Source organism: Budorcas taxicolor, chromosome 18 (assembly GCF_023091745.1).
Source record: "Budorcas taxicolor isolate Tak-1 chromosome 18, Takin1.1, whole genome shotgun sequence".
NCBI classification, from domain to species: Eukaryota; Metazoa; Chordata; class Mammalia; order Artiodactyla; family Bovidae; genus Budorcas; species Budorcas taxicolor.
This window is the reverse complement of record NC_068927.1, coordinates 63,168,977-63,185,022: the sequence shown is the minus strand read 5'-3', so window position 1 is coordinate 63,185,022 and position 16,046 is coordinate 63,168,977. Positions and strand designations below refer to the sequence as shown.

Genomic DNA, 16,046 nt, shown 5'->3' with positions numbered 1-16,046 from the left:
AATGGAATTATTTTACTGAGAAAGAGAAATGGTCATTTTCATCTTCTCCCTCAGCTTTACTGAGATATATATCACACTGTATAATAAGCACTTTACTTTTCTATCACGGACTCTTAGATAGTAGAGATGATGAGGAAAAGTTCTTTAAAAAAATTAAAACCCTGCATTGCCAGGGGTGAGGAAAGAGGGTGGGAAGTAATGGTTGTTGATGAATGGTTACGGTTGTGTGAAAGTTGCTCAGTCATGTCCAACTCTTTGCAACCCCATGGGCTATACAGTCCATGGAATTCTCCAGGCCAGAATACTGGAGTGGGTAGCCTTTCCCTTGTCCAGGGGATCTTCTTATCCCAGGGATCAAACCCAGGTCTCCTGTATTGCAGGCGGATTCTTTACTAGCTGAGCCACAGGGAAGACCACAGTTATGGTCAGGGGGAAATAAAAGATAGGAAGCGAAACTAGAGAAGTAAAGATAAAAAGACATTACCAAAGAAAATAATGCTTGAAACTGAGATTATGAACAGTGAGGACGTTGATTATTATGAAGTACTCAACTGTTTGTGGGAATGAGCAGCTGCAGTAGAAAGAAGGAGGGATGGAGGTCAAGAAATTGAGCAGCAAAGTTGTTAGATGAGTTTTTAAAAAAATAGATAGAAGAGGATGAACAGAATTAGGAAAATCCTGCAAGTTCACCATCCTGCAAGTCTACTAAAATACAGGCTGGGAAACAATGGAGGGTGAAACTGTCGGGTGAAACTGTGATGGAGGAGGCTGACATCACCTGATTGCTGTTCTTCCCTTACCACTGGGGGACAGCCAGATATCCCATGTTACCCAGTGTGCTGTAACAGGCAACACAGAACACCGCCCGGAACACAGCCCCGATGAAAAGCTGAATCAGAGTGTCCTCAAGCCTCTAGATCAACTACAGCTCATCGTGAACATAACGGATAGATTTACAGCTCGAGTGAAAACACAATCAGCCAAAACCAGAATGTTGACAATTCCCCAGGGCAGAAAAATGATCCAGCATTTATACCAATTAAATAGTGTGACCGATAGCCATAAAAAGGAACACATTTGACTGAGTTCTAATGAGGTGGATGGACGTAGAGCCTTTAATACAAAGTGAAGTAAGTTGGAAAGAGAACAAATATCCTACATTAACGCATATGTATGGAATCTAGAAAGATGGTGGTACTGATGAACCTATCTGTAGGGCAGCAGTAGAGACGCAGGCATAGAGAAGAGACTGTGTCCACAGTGGGGGAAGGAGAGGGTGGGACAAACTGAGAGAGGAGCATTGAAACACTTCCATTACCAGGTGTAAAACAGATCGCTAATGGGCAGTTGCTCTATAACCCAGGGAGCTCAGACCCAGTGCTCTGTGACAACCTAGAGGGGTGGATGGGGTGGGAGGTGGGAGAGGAGGCCCAAGAGGGAGGGGACATACGTGTACTTATGGCTGATTCATGGCCATGTATGGCGGAAACCAATAAGCCATTGTAAAGCAATTATCCTCCAATTAAAAATTAAAAAAAAAAAAGTGTGTGAAATGGATTCCAGATACACTGTCCCCAATGCCCCCCGTTGTTAAAGTGGGGAGTGGAGCTCTTTCCTTCTAAGTTTCTGATGCCTATTTTAGTTCCTGGCACATAGTCGTCTCTATGGCAACGTTAAATGCCTGAACGCCGTCCACTGCTTCCTTTACCTGGCCACACATTTTATGCAGTAGCAACATCATATTGTGGAAACAGTTAAACTTTGCTGCTCTTGGAACAGAAAAATGTTCCCCCTTTATCCTCTTAGGTTTTTTGACTGGAGCCTGCAAAAATGACACAGAAAGGGCAAATTACCAGGAGGAAGGATTATATACAGGAGACAACAAAAGCATGACTTGCTAAATGATTAGAGCTACAGGCTTCTGAACCTAACTCAGTAGAGGGGTGTAGGGAGAAAAGGCTTTTATGGGAAGAGCAAATGCGTTTCTCTGGGAAAGACAAATAAATTAAGAACTCAGAGATGAGACGCTTTGTAATAATATTTGTCTCTGCAGGTGTGAGTAGTCTTTCCAGCTTCTTCAGGCTAGAAAACTCCAAGAGAGCAAATTTTTTTTAAATTTTAAATGTATTTGTTTTTAAATGGAGGATAAGTGCCTTAAAACTTTGTGTTGGTTTCTGCCGTACATCCACATGAATCAGCCCTGGGTAGACCTGTGTCCCCTCCCTCTTGAACCTCCCTCCCACCTGCCACCCAGCTAGGTGTGACAGAGCATCAGGTCTGAGCTCCTTGCGTCATATGGCAAGTTTCCACTGGCCATCTGCTTTACACATGGTCACGTGTATGTCTCCATGCTACCCTCTCAATGCGTCCCACCCTCTCCTTCCCCCACTGTGTCCACAATTATTGTCCTAGTTTTACTCACCATCATCCTCCTGGGAGCCAATGGGCGCAGCCGTACTTTCTGGCAGCCATACTTACCAGAACTTTCTGCTTTAAGTCTGATGAGGGAGGCTCCGAGAAGGCTTCTTTCTGCATCCGTTGCATCTCCAGGGTCTTCTTTTAAAGTAATCTTCCTGACTAATGAGCCTGTGCTCTAGAGCCCCTGTGCCACAGCTGATTCCTGTGACCCTAGGATCCGAGCTCTCCAACAAGAGAAGCCTGAGCACCACGGCTAGAGAGCAGCCTCCCCATCACTGCAAATGGAGAAAGCCCCCGCAGCACCAAGACCCTGCCCAGCCAACAAGAAACAGGGAAGGGGCTCAGACGATCAAGACTCCACCTGCAATGCAGGAGATCCTGGTTCAAACACAGGGTTTGGGAAGATCACCTGGAGAAGGAAATGGCAACCCACTCCAGGACTCTTGCCTAGAGAATCGCATGGACAGAGGAGCCTCAGTTCAGTTCAGTCGCTCAGTCATGTCTGATTCTTTGCGACCCCATGAATCTCAGCACGCCTGTCCTCCCCGTCCATCACCAACACCCAGAGTTCACTCAGTCTCACGTCCATCGAGTCCATGATGCCATCCAGCCATCTCATCCTCTGTCATCCCCTTCTCCTCCTGCCCTCAATCCCTCCCCACCTCAGAGTTTTTTCCAATGAGTCAACTCTTCACATGAGGTGGCCAAAGTACTTGAGTTTCAGCTTTAGCATCATTCCCTCCAAAGAAATCCCAAGGCTGATCTCCTTTAGAATGGACTGGTTGGATCTCCTTGCAGTCCAAGGGACTCTCAAGAGTCTTCTCCAACACCACAGTTCAAAAGCATCAATTCTTCTGCGCTCAGCTTTCTTCACAGTCCAACTCTCACATCCATACATGACCACAGGAAAAACCATAGCCTTGACTAGACGGACCTTAGTCAGCAAAGTCGTGTCTCTGCTTTTGAATATGCTGTCTAGGTTGGTCATAACTTTTCTTCCAAGGAGTACTGCTACTGCTACTGCTAAGTCACTTCAGTCGTGTCTGACTCTGTGCGACCCCATAGACGGCAGCCCACCGGGCTCCCCTGTCCCTGGGATTCTCCAGGCAAGAACACTAGAGTGGGTTGCCATTTCCTTCTCCAATGCATGAAAGAAAAAAGTGAAAGTGAAGTTGCTCAGCCATGTCCAACCCTCAGCGACCCCATGGACTACAGCCTACCAGGCTCCTCCGTCCATGGGATTTTCCAGGCAGGAGTACTGGAGTGGGGTGCCATTGCCTTCTCCTCCAAGGAGTAAGTGTCTTTTAATTTCATGGCTGCAATCACCATCTGCAGTGATTTTGGAGCCCAAAAAAATAAAGTCTGACACTGTTTCCACTGTTTCCACATCTATTTCTCATGAAGTGATGGGACCAGATGCCATGATCTTAGTTTTCTGAATGTTGAGCTTTAAGCCAACTTTTTCACTCTCCTCTTTCACTTTCATCAAGAGGCTTTTTAGTTCCTCTTCACTTTCTGCCATAAGGATGGTGTCATCTGCATATCTGAGGTTATTGACATTTCTCCCAGCAATCTTGGTTCAAGCTTGTGCTTCTTCCAGCCCAGCGTTTCTCATGATGTACTCTGCATAGAAGTTAAATAAGCAGGGTGACAATATACAGCCTTGACGTACTCCTTTTCCTATTTGGAACCAGTCTGTTGTTCCATGTCCAGTTCTAACTGTTGCTTCCTGACCTGCATACAGATTTCTCAAGAGGCAGGTCATTTGGTCTGGTATTCCCATCTCTTCCAGAATTTTCCACAGTTTATTGTGATCCACACAGTCAAAGGCTTTGGCATAGTCAATAAAGCAGAAATAGATGATTTTCTGGAACTCTCTTGCTTTTTCCGTGATCCAGCGGATGTTGGCAATTTGATCTCTGGTTCCTCTGCCTTTTCTAAAACCAGGTTGAACATCAGGGAGTTCACGGTTCACATATTGCTGAAGCCTGGCTTGGAGAATTTTGAGCATTACTTTACAAGCGTGTGAGATGAGTGCAATTGTGTGGTAATTTGAGCATTCTTTGGCATTTCCTTTCTTTGGGATTGGAATGAAAACTGACCTTTTCCAGTCCTGTGGCCACTGCTGAGTTTTCCAAATTTGCTGGCATATTGAGTGCAGCACTTTCAGAGCATCATCTTTCAGGATTTGAAATAGCTCAACTGGAATTCCATCTCCTCCACTAGCTTTGTTTGTAGTGATGCTTTCTAAGGCCCACTTGACTTCACATTCCAGGATGTCTGGCTCTACACGAGTGATCATATCATCATGATTATCTGGGTCACGAAGATCTTTTTTTGTACAGTTCTTCTGTGTATTCTTGCCACCTCTTCTTAATTTCTTCTTCTGTTAGGTCCATACCATTTCTGTCCTTTATCGAGCCCATCTTTGCATGAAATGTGCCCTTGGTATCCCTAATTTTCTTGAAGCCATCTCTAGTCTTTCCCATTCTGTTCTTTTCCTCTATTTCTTTGCATTGATTGCTGAGGAAGGCTTTCTTATCTCTTCTTGCTATTCTTTGGAACTCTGTATTCAGATGCTTATATCTTTCCTTTTCTCCTTTGTTTTTCGCCTCTCTTCTTTTCACAGCTATTTGTAAGGCCTCCCCAGACAGCCATTTTGCTTTTTTGCATTTCTTTTCCATGGGGATGGTCTTGATCCCTTCTCCTTTACAATGTCACGAACCTCCTTCCATAGTTCATCAGGCACTCTATCTATCGGATCTAGGCCCTTAAATCTATTTCTCACTTCCACTGTATAATCATAAGGGATTTGATTTAGGTCATACCTGAATGGTCTAGCGGTTTTCCCTACTTTCTTCAATTTCAGCCTGAATTTGGCAATAAGGAGCTCATGATCTGAGCCACAGTCAGCTCCTGGTCTTGTTTTTGTTGACTGTATAGAGCTTCTCCATCTTTGGCTGCAAAGAATATAATCAATCTGACTTCGGTGTTGACCACCTGGTGATGTCCATGCGTAGAGTCTTCTCTTGTGTTGTTGGAAGAGGGTGTTTGCTATGACCGGTGCATTTTCTTGGCAAAACTCTATTAGTCTTTGCCCTGCTTCATTCCATATTCCAAGGCCAAATTTGCCCGTTACTCCAGGTGTTTCTTGACTTCCTACTTACAATCCATGGACTCACAAAGAGTCCGACATGACCGAGTGACTAATACTGCACTTTTTTTACCAAGTTGGGGATTCAAGCATGTCCTCACTCAACCAACTAGAACTTTCCAGAAAGGTTAAACCACTTCATTTCATCTTGTGTGGCTTTTTGTTTGTTTTTTTAACTTACAGTATTGTAAATCAACTATACTTCAATGTTAAAAAAAAAGCTGATGTGAGATTCCATCAAGTGCTGCATTTTGATCTCCTTTTGCTGCTTTGTGCCCAGTGTTTTAGCACGTGGGTCACTTGACTCGGGTCAGAATCTAGTCAACACTTTAATAACATCCTCCAAAGCTGCAACGTTCCCCTCTCACTCTCGGGTTTTCCTTCCAGGAGGAGCAGGGCTCCTGACCTCTTGCATCATTTTCCTTCTCTGTCTCTGTGCTCAGCTCTCCCAGCAAAGAGAGCTCCCTGAAGAAGCGGACCAGGTCACACCCCTTTTACCCTCTTCCATCCTTTGTGCAAGGCTGGGTGCACGTGAGATGCTGGTTCCATGTTGTGTTGCTTGAATTAACTTCAGAGGCTTTAAGCTCCCCTTCTCCTGGTTGGGGTCCAGCTGGGCTTGTGTGTCCCCCGCACTGGAGTGTCTCAGGTCGTATGCAGACAATGGGGAGCCCAGCAAGAGGACTGGGAGGGAGCAGGGTTGTAAGTCGGGTCCCAAGTCTTACAGCTCACACGTCTCACGGTCCTTTATGATCAAATGAGTTCAAGTGTCCATGGAAAGACTCAATAAACAATCTAAAAGGAATAAAAGAGTTTTACTTGAGCCAAGCTGAGCACTATAGCCTGGGAGACAGCCACTTAAATAACTTTGAAGAACTGCTCTGGTTTTTTTTGTTTGTTTGTTTGTTTTGGCCCAGCTGCATGGCATGAGGAAGGAGGGGAGGGTGGAGGGACCTTAGTTCTCAAACCAGGGATCGAACCCATGCCCACTGCAGAGGACGCACAGAGTACTGCCAGGGAATTCTCAGAACTGTCCCACTGAAGCATGGTTTCCAGCACAGTCTTATACCGCATCCAAACAGAGAACATGCATCGCACATGACAGGGTCTATTCCTTCAGGGTTTCAAAAGAGACAGACTCAGTATGTAGGCAGTGAGACAGCAGGGCCCTGGTGTCTGGGAAGGGAACCTTATCTTGGAGGGAGTGTTAATATGGGCACCATTAGAAGGGAGTTACTCGTTCTTATCTTCACACCAGATGCTCTTTACCTCAATGGTTAAAGCAGATGAGCTGTGGGGGTTAGACAGGCTGATTTAGTTCACGCACAGTTCAAGATGAAGCATGTATAAGCAAAATGACTTCCCCATACCTCAATATGTGAACATCTTCTCCATCACAAGCAGATAAAAATCTTAGAACTTTATGCTCTAGCAATTCTACCTCTGAGGATATACCAAGAAGAACTGAGAGTGCACCCATGGTCATAGCAGCATTTTTCACAGTAACTAAAACATGAAAGCAACCCAAGTGCCCACTGACCAGATATGTACCAATAATAGAGTATTACTCAGCACTAGAAAGGAAGGGAATTCTAACACATGATGGATGCACCTTGCAGATATCATACTCAGTAAAATAAGCGTGACTACACTTGAGAACCATTGTGTGATTCCATTTAAGTGAAGGCTCTAGAGTCATCAGATTCACAGAGACAGAAAGTAGAATGGTGATTGCCAGGAACTGGAAAAGGAAAAAGAAGGAATTGTTATTTAACGGGAACAGAGATTCAGCATTGCCAGGTGAAAAATGTTCTGGAATTGGGTTGCACAAAATATGAATATACCTGACATGACTGAGGGGCTTTCCAAGTGGCACTAGTGGTAAAGAACCCGGGTGCCCATGCAAGACATGTAGGAGACCTGGATTCAGTCCCTGGGTTGGGAAGATCCCCTGGAGGAGGAAATGGCAACCCACTCCAGTATTCTTGCCTGGAGACTCCCACGGGCAGAGGAGCCTGGCAGGGTTGCAAAGAATCGGACATGACTCAAGTGACTTAGCACACACACACACACACAGAACATGATTGAACTGCACACTTAACATGAATTAAATGGTAAATTTTGTTCTGTGTACTTTACTACAACAAAGAAAACAGCTCAGGGCCTTCCCTGGTGGTAGAGAATCTGCTGGCCAATGCAGGGAACTCAGGTTCGATCCCTGATCAAGGAAGATTCAACACGCCTTAGAGCAACTAAACCTGTGCCCTGCAATTCCTGAGCCCGTTCTTAGAGCCAGGACTACTGAGGCCACAAGGCACAGCTAGCGCAGCCCGCCCGCCCCAGAGCCCGTGCTCCACAACAAGAGAAGTCGCAGCCATGAGATGCTCCTGCACCGCCACAGAGTAGCCCCCACTCGCTGCAACTAGAGAAAGCCTGCGCGCAACCACAGAGACCAAGTATACCAATCAGTAACCTAATTAATTAACACACAATCATCTTAACTACTTAAAAGAAACACAAAACCCTCTCAGAACCTCCCCCGAGGGTAACCACAGAGGAGTCAGGGCTGATAGCAACACAGCAGATGGTCCCCGCCCTCCCAGCCCCATCTCCACCCCAACAACCCAGGGGTGAGGACTGTCTTCTGTGCTCAGGACTCCCCGCTTCGGTTCTTGGAGATGTTTCAGCTCCAGCCCCACATGGCTTACCCTCAGTCTCCCTGACTGACCAGTGCTCCAGGCTCTGCTCCAAGGATCCAGTAAGTCTCGGGTCACCCTCTTCTGTGGGAGACTGGGCGCTGAGTTCACATCCTCCCAAAGAGACCTCTGCAACCCCAGAGTGCAGAGGGGTCAGCCTGGCTCCTGACTGAGTGTGGAGAGACCCGTTTTACAGATGAAAACAGGAGCTGGGAGCTCTTGTGTTTTGTGTGAGAATTAGTTGGGGGGCAGCGGGAGGGGAGGTTAGATCAGTGCCTGGAGGTCTTGTGTGTGTGCTAAGTCACTTCAGCCTGTCTGACTCTTTGCGACGCTATGGACTGTAGCCCGCCAGGCTCCTCTGTCCATGGGATTCTCCAGGCAAGAATACTGGAGTAGGTTGCCATTTCCTGCTCCAGGGGATCTTCCCAACCCAGGGATCAAACCAGCATCTCCTACGTCTCCTACATTGGCAGGCAGGCTCTTTATCTCTTTTTTTTCTTTGAGGGGGACAGACGGGTGATACTTGTGCTCAAACAATAGTGAAGATTGTCCTTATACAGGGCCTATAATATGTGGGCCACCAGCTTTGGTCTCTTGTATACCGTCCGCCTTTTGAATCTATGAGCTCCTCATCTGCTGATACGGTCAGCAGGTGTTGGTGTCTGTAGGGGATGATGGTAGGTTTTTGTTCAGTCACTCAGTCATGTCCGTCTCTTCGTGACCCTATGGACTGTGGCACACCAGGCTTCCCTGTTCTTCACCATCACCTGAGTTTGCTCAAGTTAATGCTATGTTGATTTATATTAAATCACCGTAGGGTTTGTTACACCCAGCAACACTTTGAAGCTGGTCTCTATTATTTATCATTGGCAACAACAACAGCAAAAATGTAGTAAAATATACATAATATTTACCATCATAACTGTTTTTTGAAAAATTCAGCCCCAACACCCACATGGTTCACCGTTCCCCCTTGGGGATCTGTGGGTGGGGGAATCTTAGTTCCCCAACCAGGGATCAAATGCAGGTCCACGGCAGTGAAAGTTCTCACTCCAAGCCACTGGACTGCCAGAGAATTCCCATCTGCATCATTTTTAGTGCACGGTTCAGTAATGTTAAGTGTATTTACATTGTTGTCCAGCCAATCTGAAGAGCTCTTTTGTATCTTGTAAAATGGAAACTGTGCCCCATTTGACAATACTTCCCCATTTCCCCCTTAACCCCAGCCCCTGGCAAACCACCATTCTACTTTCTGTCTCTGTGGCTCTGACTCCTCCCGATACTTCATGGAAGTGGAATCATACAGTATTTGTATATTGGCGAGTGGCTTAAGGGTGGCTCAGATGGTAAAGAATCTGCCTGCAGTGAAGGAGATCTGGGTTCAGTCCCTGGGTTAGGACGATCCCCTGGAGGAGGGCATGGTAACCCACTCCAGTATCCTTGCCTGGAGAACCCCATGAACAGAGGAGTCCATTGGGGTTGCAAAGACGTGACCGAGCAACTGACACACGCGGACAAGGGAGTGACAGGAAGCTTTCTCCAAGCCTTCTGGGTCTTAATTACCTTCAGCTCATAAAGAATCCCTGAGCCAAAGTGGCACATTTGGGAAGACGAATTCTCACCCCCCTCACTTCTCTTCAAGCAAATCTTCGAGTAACCTTGAAATATATTAAAAATCTTCTTTACGTTTGAAGAAACCAAGTTCACACAGAGAGAACTTTCTCAGTGTGTCCTTTTACCACCTGCTCCCCATCCCTCCATTCCTCTCTGGAATTGAGCTTCCAGGGTCAAGGGCAGATGGACACCACTGATGACTTCGTGTCTTGCTTTCTCAGCAGATCGTAGCCCCCTCAACTATGTCTACGATGCTGGGTCAGTATCTTCGCCAGTTTGGTCAGAAGCTGGTCCGCAGGAAGCCACAGTTCAGGGAGGAACCTGAGAGTTCTGAGACCCGTCCTCCAAACACCCTGGACCTGGTGGTGATAGGTTTGGACAACATGTTGGGAGCTGGCATATACATCCTGATTGGGGGAGTGGCCAAATACGTAGCTGGACCAGCAATCATCCTTTCCTTACTGGTGGCCGGCCTGACTACTGTGTTGTCTGGGCTCTGCTATGTCGAGTTGGCAGCCAGAGTAGAAACACCTGTTTCTGGGTATTTCGTCATCTATGTCACAATGGGACAACTGTACGCCTTCATCAGTGGCTGGAACCTCTTACTGTATTTAATTACTGGTGAGACGATGGGGAATGGGGAGAAGTGGGCCTTAAGATGCAGAAAGTAGGAGAGATGAGTGGGGGCTTCACTCATTCATCAGAACCCTGTTATCCACCCTCGGGGCCTTGTTGGGAGAAGGGGAACGGTGGCGGGAAAACTGCACCACCTCATTGCACGCAGGTCTATCCTGCTTTCCTTAAGTGATGGACCGAGAAACCAGAGGAAAGGGGACTGGAGGGAGCGGGTGAGAGGGAGGCAAGCCCCTAGGCTCATCCCCTGACCACAGTGAAGTCTTTGCTCAGCTGTTGCCTTCCTGGATTTTCCCTGACACCTCAACTTAACAATTCAACTCTGATCCAGTCCCTCCTACTCCCATTTACCTGTGTTTCTTTGTTTTCCATCACTTCTATCTCCTAGCATATTAAATCGTTGGCCTTTTTGTGAATCACCTGGGTCTCCCCTGTCCGCCCCATGAGAAACTCTTTGAGATCAGGTGTTTTTTTGCTCACCTCCTGCCCCAAATATCTCACACGGCGCATAATAGGGGTTCAAGTTCTGTCTGCTTGTAAACATTCCTCCTTCTGTTGCTGCAGCCACTGCCTGTATAGCCCGGGCCTGGAGCTCCACCTTTGACAGCCTGATTGGGAACCACATCTCTGAGGCATTAGGGGGAACTTTCTCTCTGCAAATGCCCTCCTTCCTGGCCTCGTTTCCAGACTTTCTTGCCCTGGGCCTGGTGCTGCTGCTCACAGGTGAGAGGAGACCAGAGACAGAAAGGGAAGAGCAGGTATGGAGGGGGAGCTGGCATGGGGAAGGCTCGAAGGCAGAAGGGTGGGGAATTAGCACTGGGAAAATGGTTTGGAATAAGAAAGAGAGTAAGGCAAGACATTTTTTCCTACCCTTGGACTATTGGTAATTTAGGTTGGATCATTCTTTGGTGTGGGGTGCTGGCCTATGCATTTCGGCTTTATAAAACATCATTGTTGGGGGAATTCCCTGGTGGTCCAATGGTTAGGACACTGTGCTTTCACTGCTGAAGGTTTGGGTTCAATCCCCGGTCAGGGAACTAAGATCCCACATGCCAAGAGGTGTACCCTGCAAAAAATCACTGTTGGATGTTGAGAGGCATCTGTGATCTTTATGTACCAGATACCAGTGACAGTCAGCCCCCCAAACTGTGACAACTGGAATGTCTCTGGACAGTGCCAATATCCCCTGGGGCACAAAATCATCCCAGCTGGGAATCACTTACCTAGACCAACAAGTTTCTTCCTCCATACTGAGATCAAAGATTTTTTTTTAACTGAGAGGAAATCCACATAAATTTAACCACTTTATTATTTTTCCCAGCTTTATTGAGATATAATTCACTTCATGGCAAATAGATGGGGAAAAATTGGAAACAGTGAGAGACTTTATTTTCTTGCGCTACCAAATCACTGTGGATGGTGACTGCAGCCATGAAATTAAAAGGCACTTGCTCCTTGGAAGAAGAGCTATGACAAACCTAGACAGCATATTAAAAAGCAGAAGCATCACTGCTGATAAAGGTCTATATAATCAAAGCTGTGGTTTTTCGAGTAGTCATGTACAGATGTGAGAGTTGGACCATAAAAAAGGCTGAGTACCAAAGAATTGATACTTTTGATCATGGTGCTGGACAAGACTCGAGAATCCCTTGGACTGCAAGGAGATACAACCAGTCAATCCTAAAGGAAATCAGTCCTGAATATTTATTGGAAGAGCTGATGCTGAAACAGAAGCTCCAATACTTTGGCCACCTGATGAGAAGAACTGACTCATTGGAAAAGATCCTGATGTTGAGAAAGACTGAAGGCAGGAGGGGAAGGGGACGACAGAGGATGAGATGATTGGATGGCATCGATGACTCAATGGACGTGAGTTTGAGCAAACTGTGGGAGATAGTGAAGGACAGGGAGCCTGGCGTGCTGCAGTCCATGGGGTCGCAAAGAATCAGACATGACTGAGCGACTGAACCGCAATAACAACTGACATACAGCATTGTAAAAGTCTAGGATGATCTGATAGACATGGATATTGTGAGATGATGGTCACAGTAAGAACATATCCATCTGCAATTGTCCAATTCAGCGGCACTTAGTACATTCCCAATGCTGTGTAACCACCACCCCATCCAGTACCAAACATTTTCATTGCAGCAAAAGGAAACTCAGTACCCACTGAGCAGTCACTGCCATCTGTCCACAACCACCAACCACCAGCCCTGGGCAACCACTAGTCTGCTTTCTGTCTCTCTGGATTTAGTTACTTATTTCTCTAGCCTCACTGCAATGCATGGGGAACTTCCCAGACCAGGGATTGAACCTATGCTCCCTGTAGTGGAAGCTCAGAGTCTTAACCAATGGACCACCAGGGGAGTCCTGGATTTAGTTATTTTGTTGTCTCATTTTCCATTTTTCCCACAGGACTCCTGGCTCTGAGAATTTATGAGTCAACCGTGATTAACAAAGTGTTCACAGGCTTGAACATTTTGGTTCTCAGCTTCATCATCGTCTCTGGCTTCATTAAGGGAGACCTGCACAACTGGAAGCTCACAGAACAGGACTACCAATTGGCTGCAGCTGGATCTGGTGATGCCTACAGGTTAGGAGGGTACCCTTGGTTGTAGTAATGCATGTGTGTGTGGTGTGCAGAGTTGGGAACATGGTGGGGACTAATGAGACCTGGGATGATGGTCCAAGTGTGAGGGTCCCTGGAGCCCAGGACCTGTGGTACTAAGGGGCCCAGTAGAGATGGCCGAACACACCTCACTCACGTTCCTCCTCTTTCCTCCTCTCACCATAGCTTGGGCCTTCTGGGTTCTGGAGGGTTTGTGCCTTTTGCTTTTGATGGAATTCTCCAGGGAGCAGCTACATGTTTCTACGCATTTGTTGGTTTTGCTCACATTGTCAGTGCAGGTAACATGGGCATCGTGTGTCCCATCGGGGTTTGGGAACAGAATGGGCTGCCCTTGAACACAGAGGTGGGTAGAAGGTTAGGCTGCTTTTGAAACTTGAAGAATAAAGTGGGTTTTGTGATTTCACCCCGGTGAAACCCCAGTGACCCAATACCTCCTCCCATCCTGCAGGGAGCAAAGCCAGCCGTCCTCAGTGGTCCATCCCCTTGGCTGTCGTCATCTCCTTCTTCATCTGCTTTTTGGTGTGCTTTGGTGTCTCGGCGGCCCTCACCCTCATGGTGCCCTACTACCTGATTCAGCTCGAGAGCCCCTTGCCGCAGGCTTTCATCTATGTTGGGTGGGAGCCTGCCAAATAGTTCGTGGCTGTTGGCACCCTCTGCATTCTTTTATACAGGTCAGTCTCATGGTTTTCTCTTCATCTACTGTCAGATGCTTGGGTATCCCCAGCCCTCGGGACTGAGAGATGAGAGAAAGGCATCTTCCCCAGGTAGACCAGGGAGCAAAAGCCCCGGTCTCTCCTGCTTCTGCCCCTTCTCACACATTCCCATTTTCCCTTCCAGCCTTCTGAGTATCATGTTTATCATGGCTCAGTTGACCTATGCAATGGCAGAGGATGGGCTCCTTTTCCGGGGACTTGCCTGGATCCCTGCCCCCACCGATGCCCGCACCAATGCCCGCACCGATGCCCGCATCATTGTCCGCACCGTTGCCCCCACAGGAAACCCCATTATGGCTGTCTTGGTTCCTGGAACTCTTGCAGGTGAATAGACAAAACTCACCCTTTTAAAATCATACTTCTTAACTTGCATATTTCCAGTGGTTTCTCACTCTTATCCCACTGTCCTTGCTCCCTCATCCCAGCGGTCATGGCGTTACTCTTCGACTTCACTGACCTGGTGGACCTCATGTCACTTCGGTCCCTGCTCGCTTACTCCCTGGTGACATTTTCTGTCCTTGTCCTCAGGTGAGACCCCATGACACCTGGACTGGGGGGGGGGGCAGTCTTTGACTTGTAAGGGTTGATGGGGAGGAAATCATCTTCTGCCTTCATGCTGCCTCCTTAATGTCCTGCTACCACTGATTGGGGAAAGAGAGGCGTTAGACAGACTGATGTTGGATCAGCGGTAGGGGCTGTTACTAACTACTATTGCTTTAATATTTCTAATTCAGGTATCAACCAGCCCAGAACAGAAGCAAGGGGAAAACAGAGGAGGAAACTGAGACAAACCCTGAAGCTGAAGGAGGTCCTTTGGAATCTGAACCTGAAGCAGGAATCTCAGGCATTCCAAAGAGTCTGTGGTTCCCTCCCAGCACCACCCCCACCTGGAAATCTGGCCGGATTGTCTATGGATGTGCCTCCCTGCTTGGTGAGCAGTGGGATTTCTCCTTGGTCATATTCTGAAATTGACAGGGTGGTACTGGATTGTGTATTTTGTCAGTTGAGGAGTCTTGGAGATATGATGGCCCCTCCTGATGTGGGCAGCCTGGGGAGGGATGTGACCCGAGGTCCTGACATCTTTGTCTTCTGGGTCCAGCCTGTTCTCCACCTTGACCCTTGCAGTTCTTCTGCTGATAATCCTGAGCCTGATCCTGTACTGGTGGTCCAGCCAGGTGTTCTTTGGAGACCCCGTGCTCACAACAGTGGCTGTGCTGCTGCTGCCGCTCATCACTGGGGTCACGGTCATCATCTGGAGGCAGCCTCAGAGCCCTTCTCCTCTTAAACCTACATTCAGGGTAGGTGACCTTATGGGTCTAAAGTGTCCACCTTGCGTGAAGGTCTGTGTGCTTTAGGTATAAACATCCTTTGCTGGACAGGCAGTGAGGGGATTTGCTGAAACCAATGGACTCTTCCCTGATCCACACTCAGTGCTTTACAAACTCAGTCTCACTAAGCACTGAGCACACAGTCTGAGCAGAACTGGAGTCTTCCTGCCCTCATGGGGTAGGGTTTCCCCTTCAGACATCTGGGGTGTGTTCAGGAATGAACTGACTTTGCTCACAGGTCCCTGCTCTGCCTGCCGTCTTCCTGGTGAGCACCTTAGTGAATGCTTACTTGATGATACAGATGACCCCTCAGACCTGGGCTCAATTTGGCATCTGGATGGCAATTGGTGAGTGGTTTTCTGGGATAAAGAGGCTTCTTGAGTGATGGAACCCAATATTCTTCCTACTACCTCTCTCCTAAACTGTGTCAGACACCATGATAGGAGCCCTATTGGGCATTTGTAATGAGGAGAGCACCTACTTTCCCTTCTCATTGTCTCATTTCCCTCCTAGGATTTGCCATATACTTTGGATATGGGATCCGACACAGCCTGGAGGACAATGATCAACAGCCAGCAGCCTCCACTTCTCAGACTTAACAGAACCATCCCTAGTGATGAATTGTCTTAACTACAGGACATGGATGCTGTGTGGAATCCCTCCATGCACTGGAAGATCTGCTGGTTCGAGGGGCACTTTGAGCCTCTATGGACTGTGAAGGTGGAATGCATTTACAGCTGTATATTTATTGCTAGTGGACAAAGTGACTTTAATGCTGTAAATGCTGATGGAAACATTTAAAAGCATAATACACATCCAGAAAAGTGAATTTTCATGAAAAATGTACAAAAATGTAACCAG

At 47.3% G+C, this 16,046-nt stretch overlaps 1 protein-coding gene across 1 annotated transcript; it reads left to right on the top strand.

Moving 5' to 3' along the window:
* The first annotated feature begins 10,100 nt into the window (after nucleotides 1-10,100).
* On the top strand, nucleotides 10,101-15,784 carry LOC128063182 (cationic amino acid transporter 3-like). The gene is given in 11 exon segments (XM_052655796.1): nucleotides 10,101-10,500; nucleotides 11,077-11,235; nucleotides 12,931-13,108; nucleotides 13,310-13,422; nucleotides 13,593-13,815; nucleotides 13,982-14,181; nucleotides 14,283-14,385; nucleotides 14,592-14,788; nucleotides 14,983-15,155; nucleotides 15,424-15,532; nucleotides 15,699-15,784. Coding segments are annotated over 11 exon segments (1,920 nt in total). The 5' UTR covers nucleotides 10,101-10,121.
* Nucleotides 15,785-16,046: the final 262 nt, after the last annotated feature.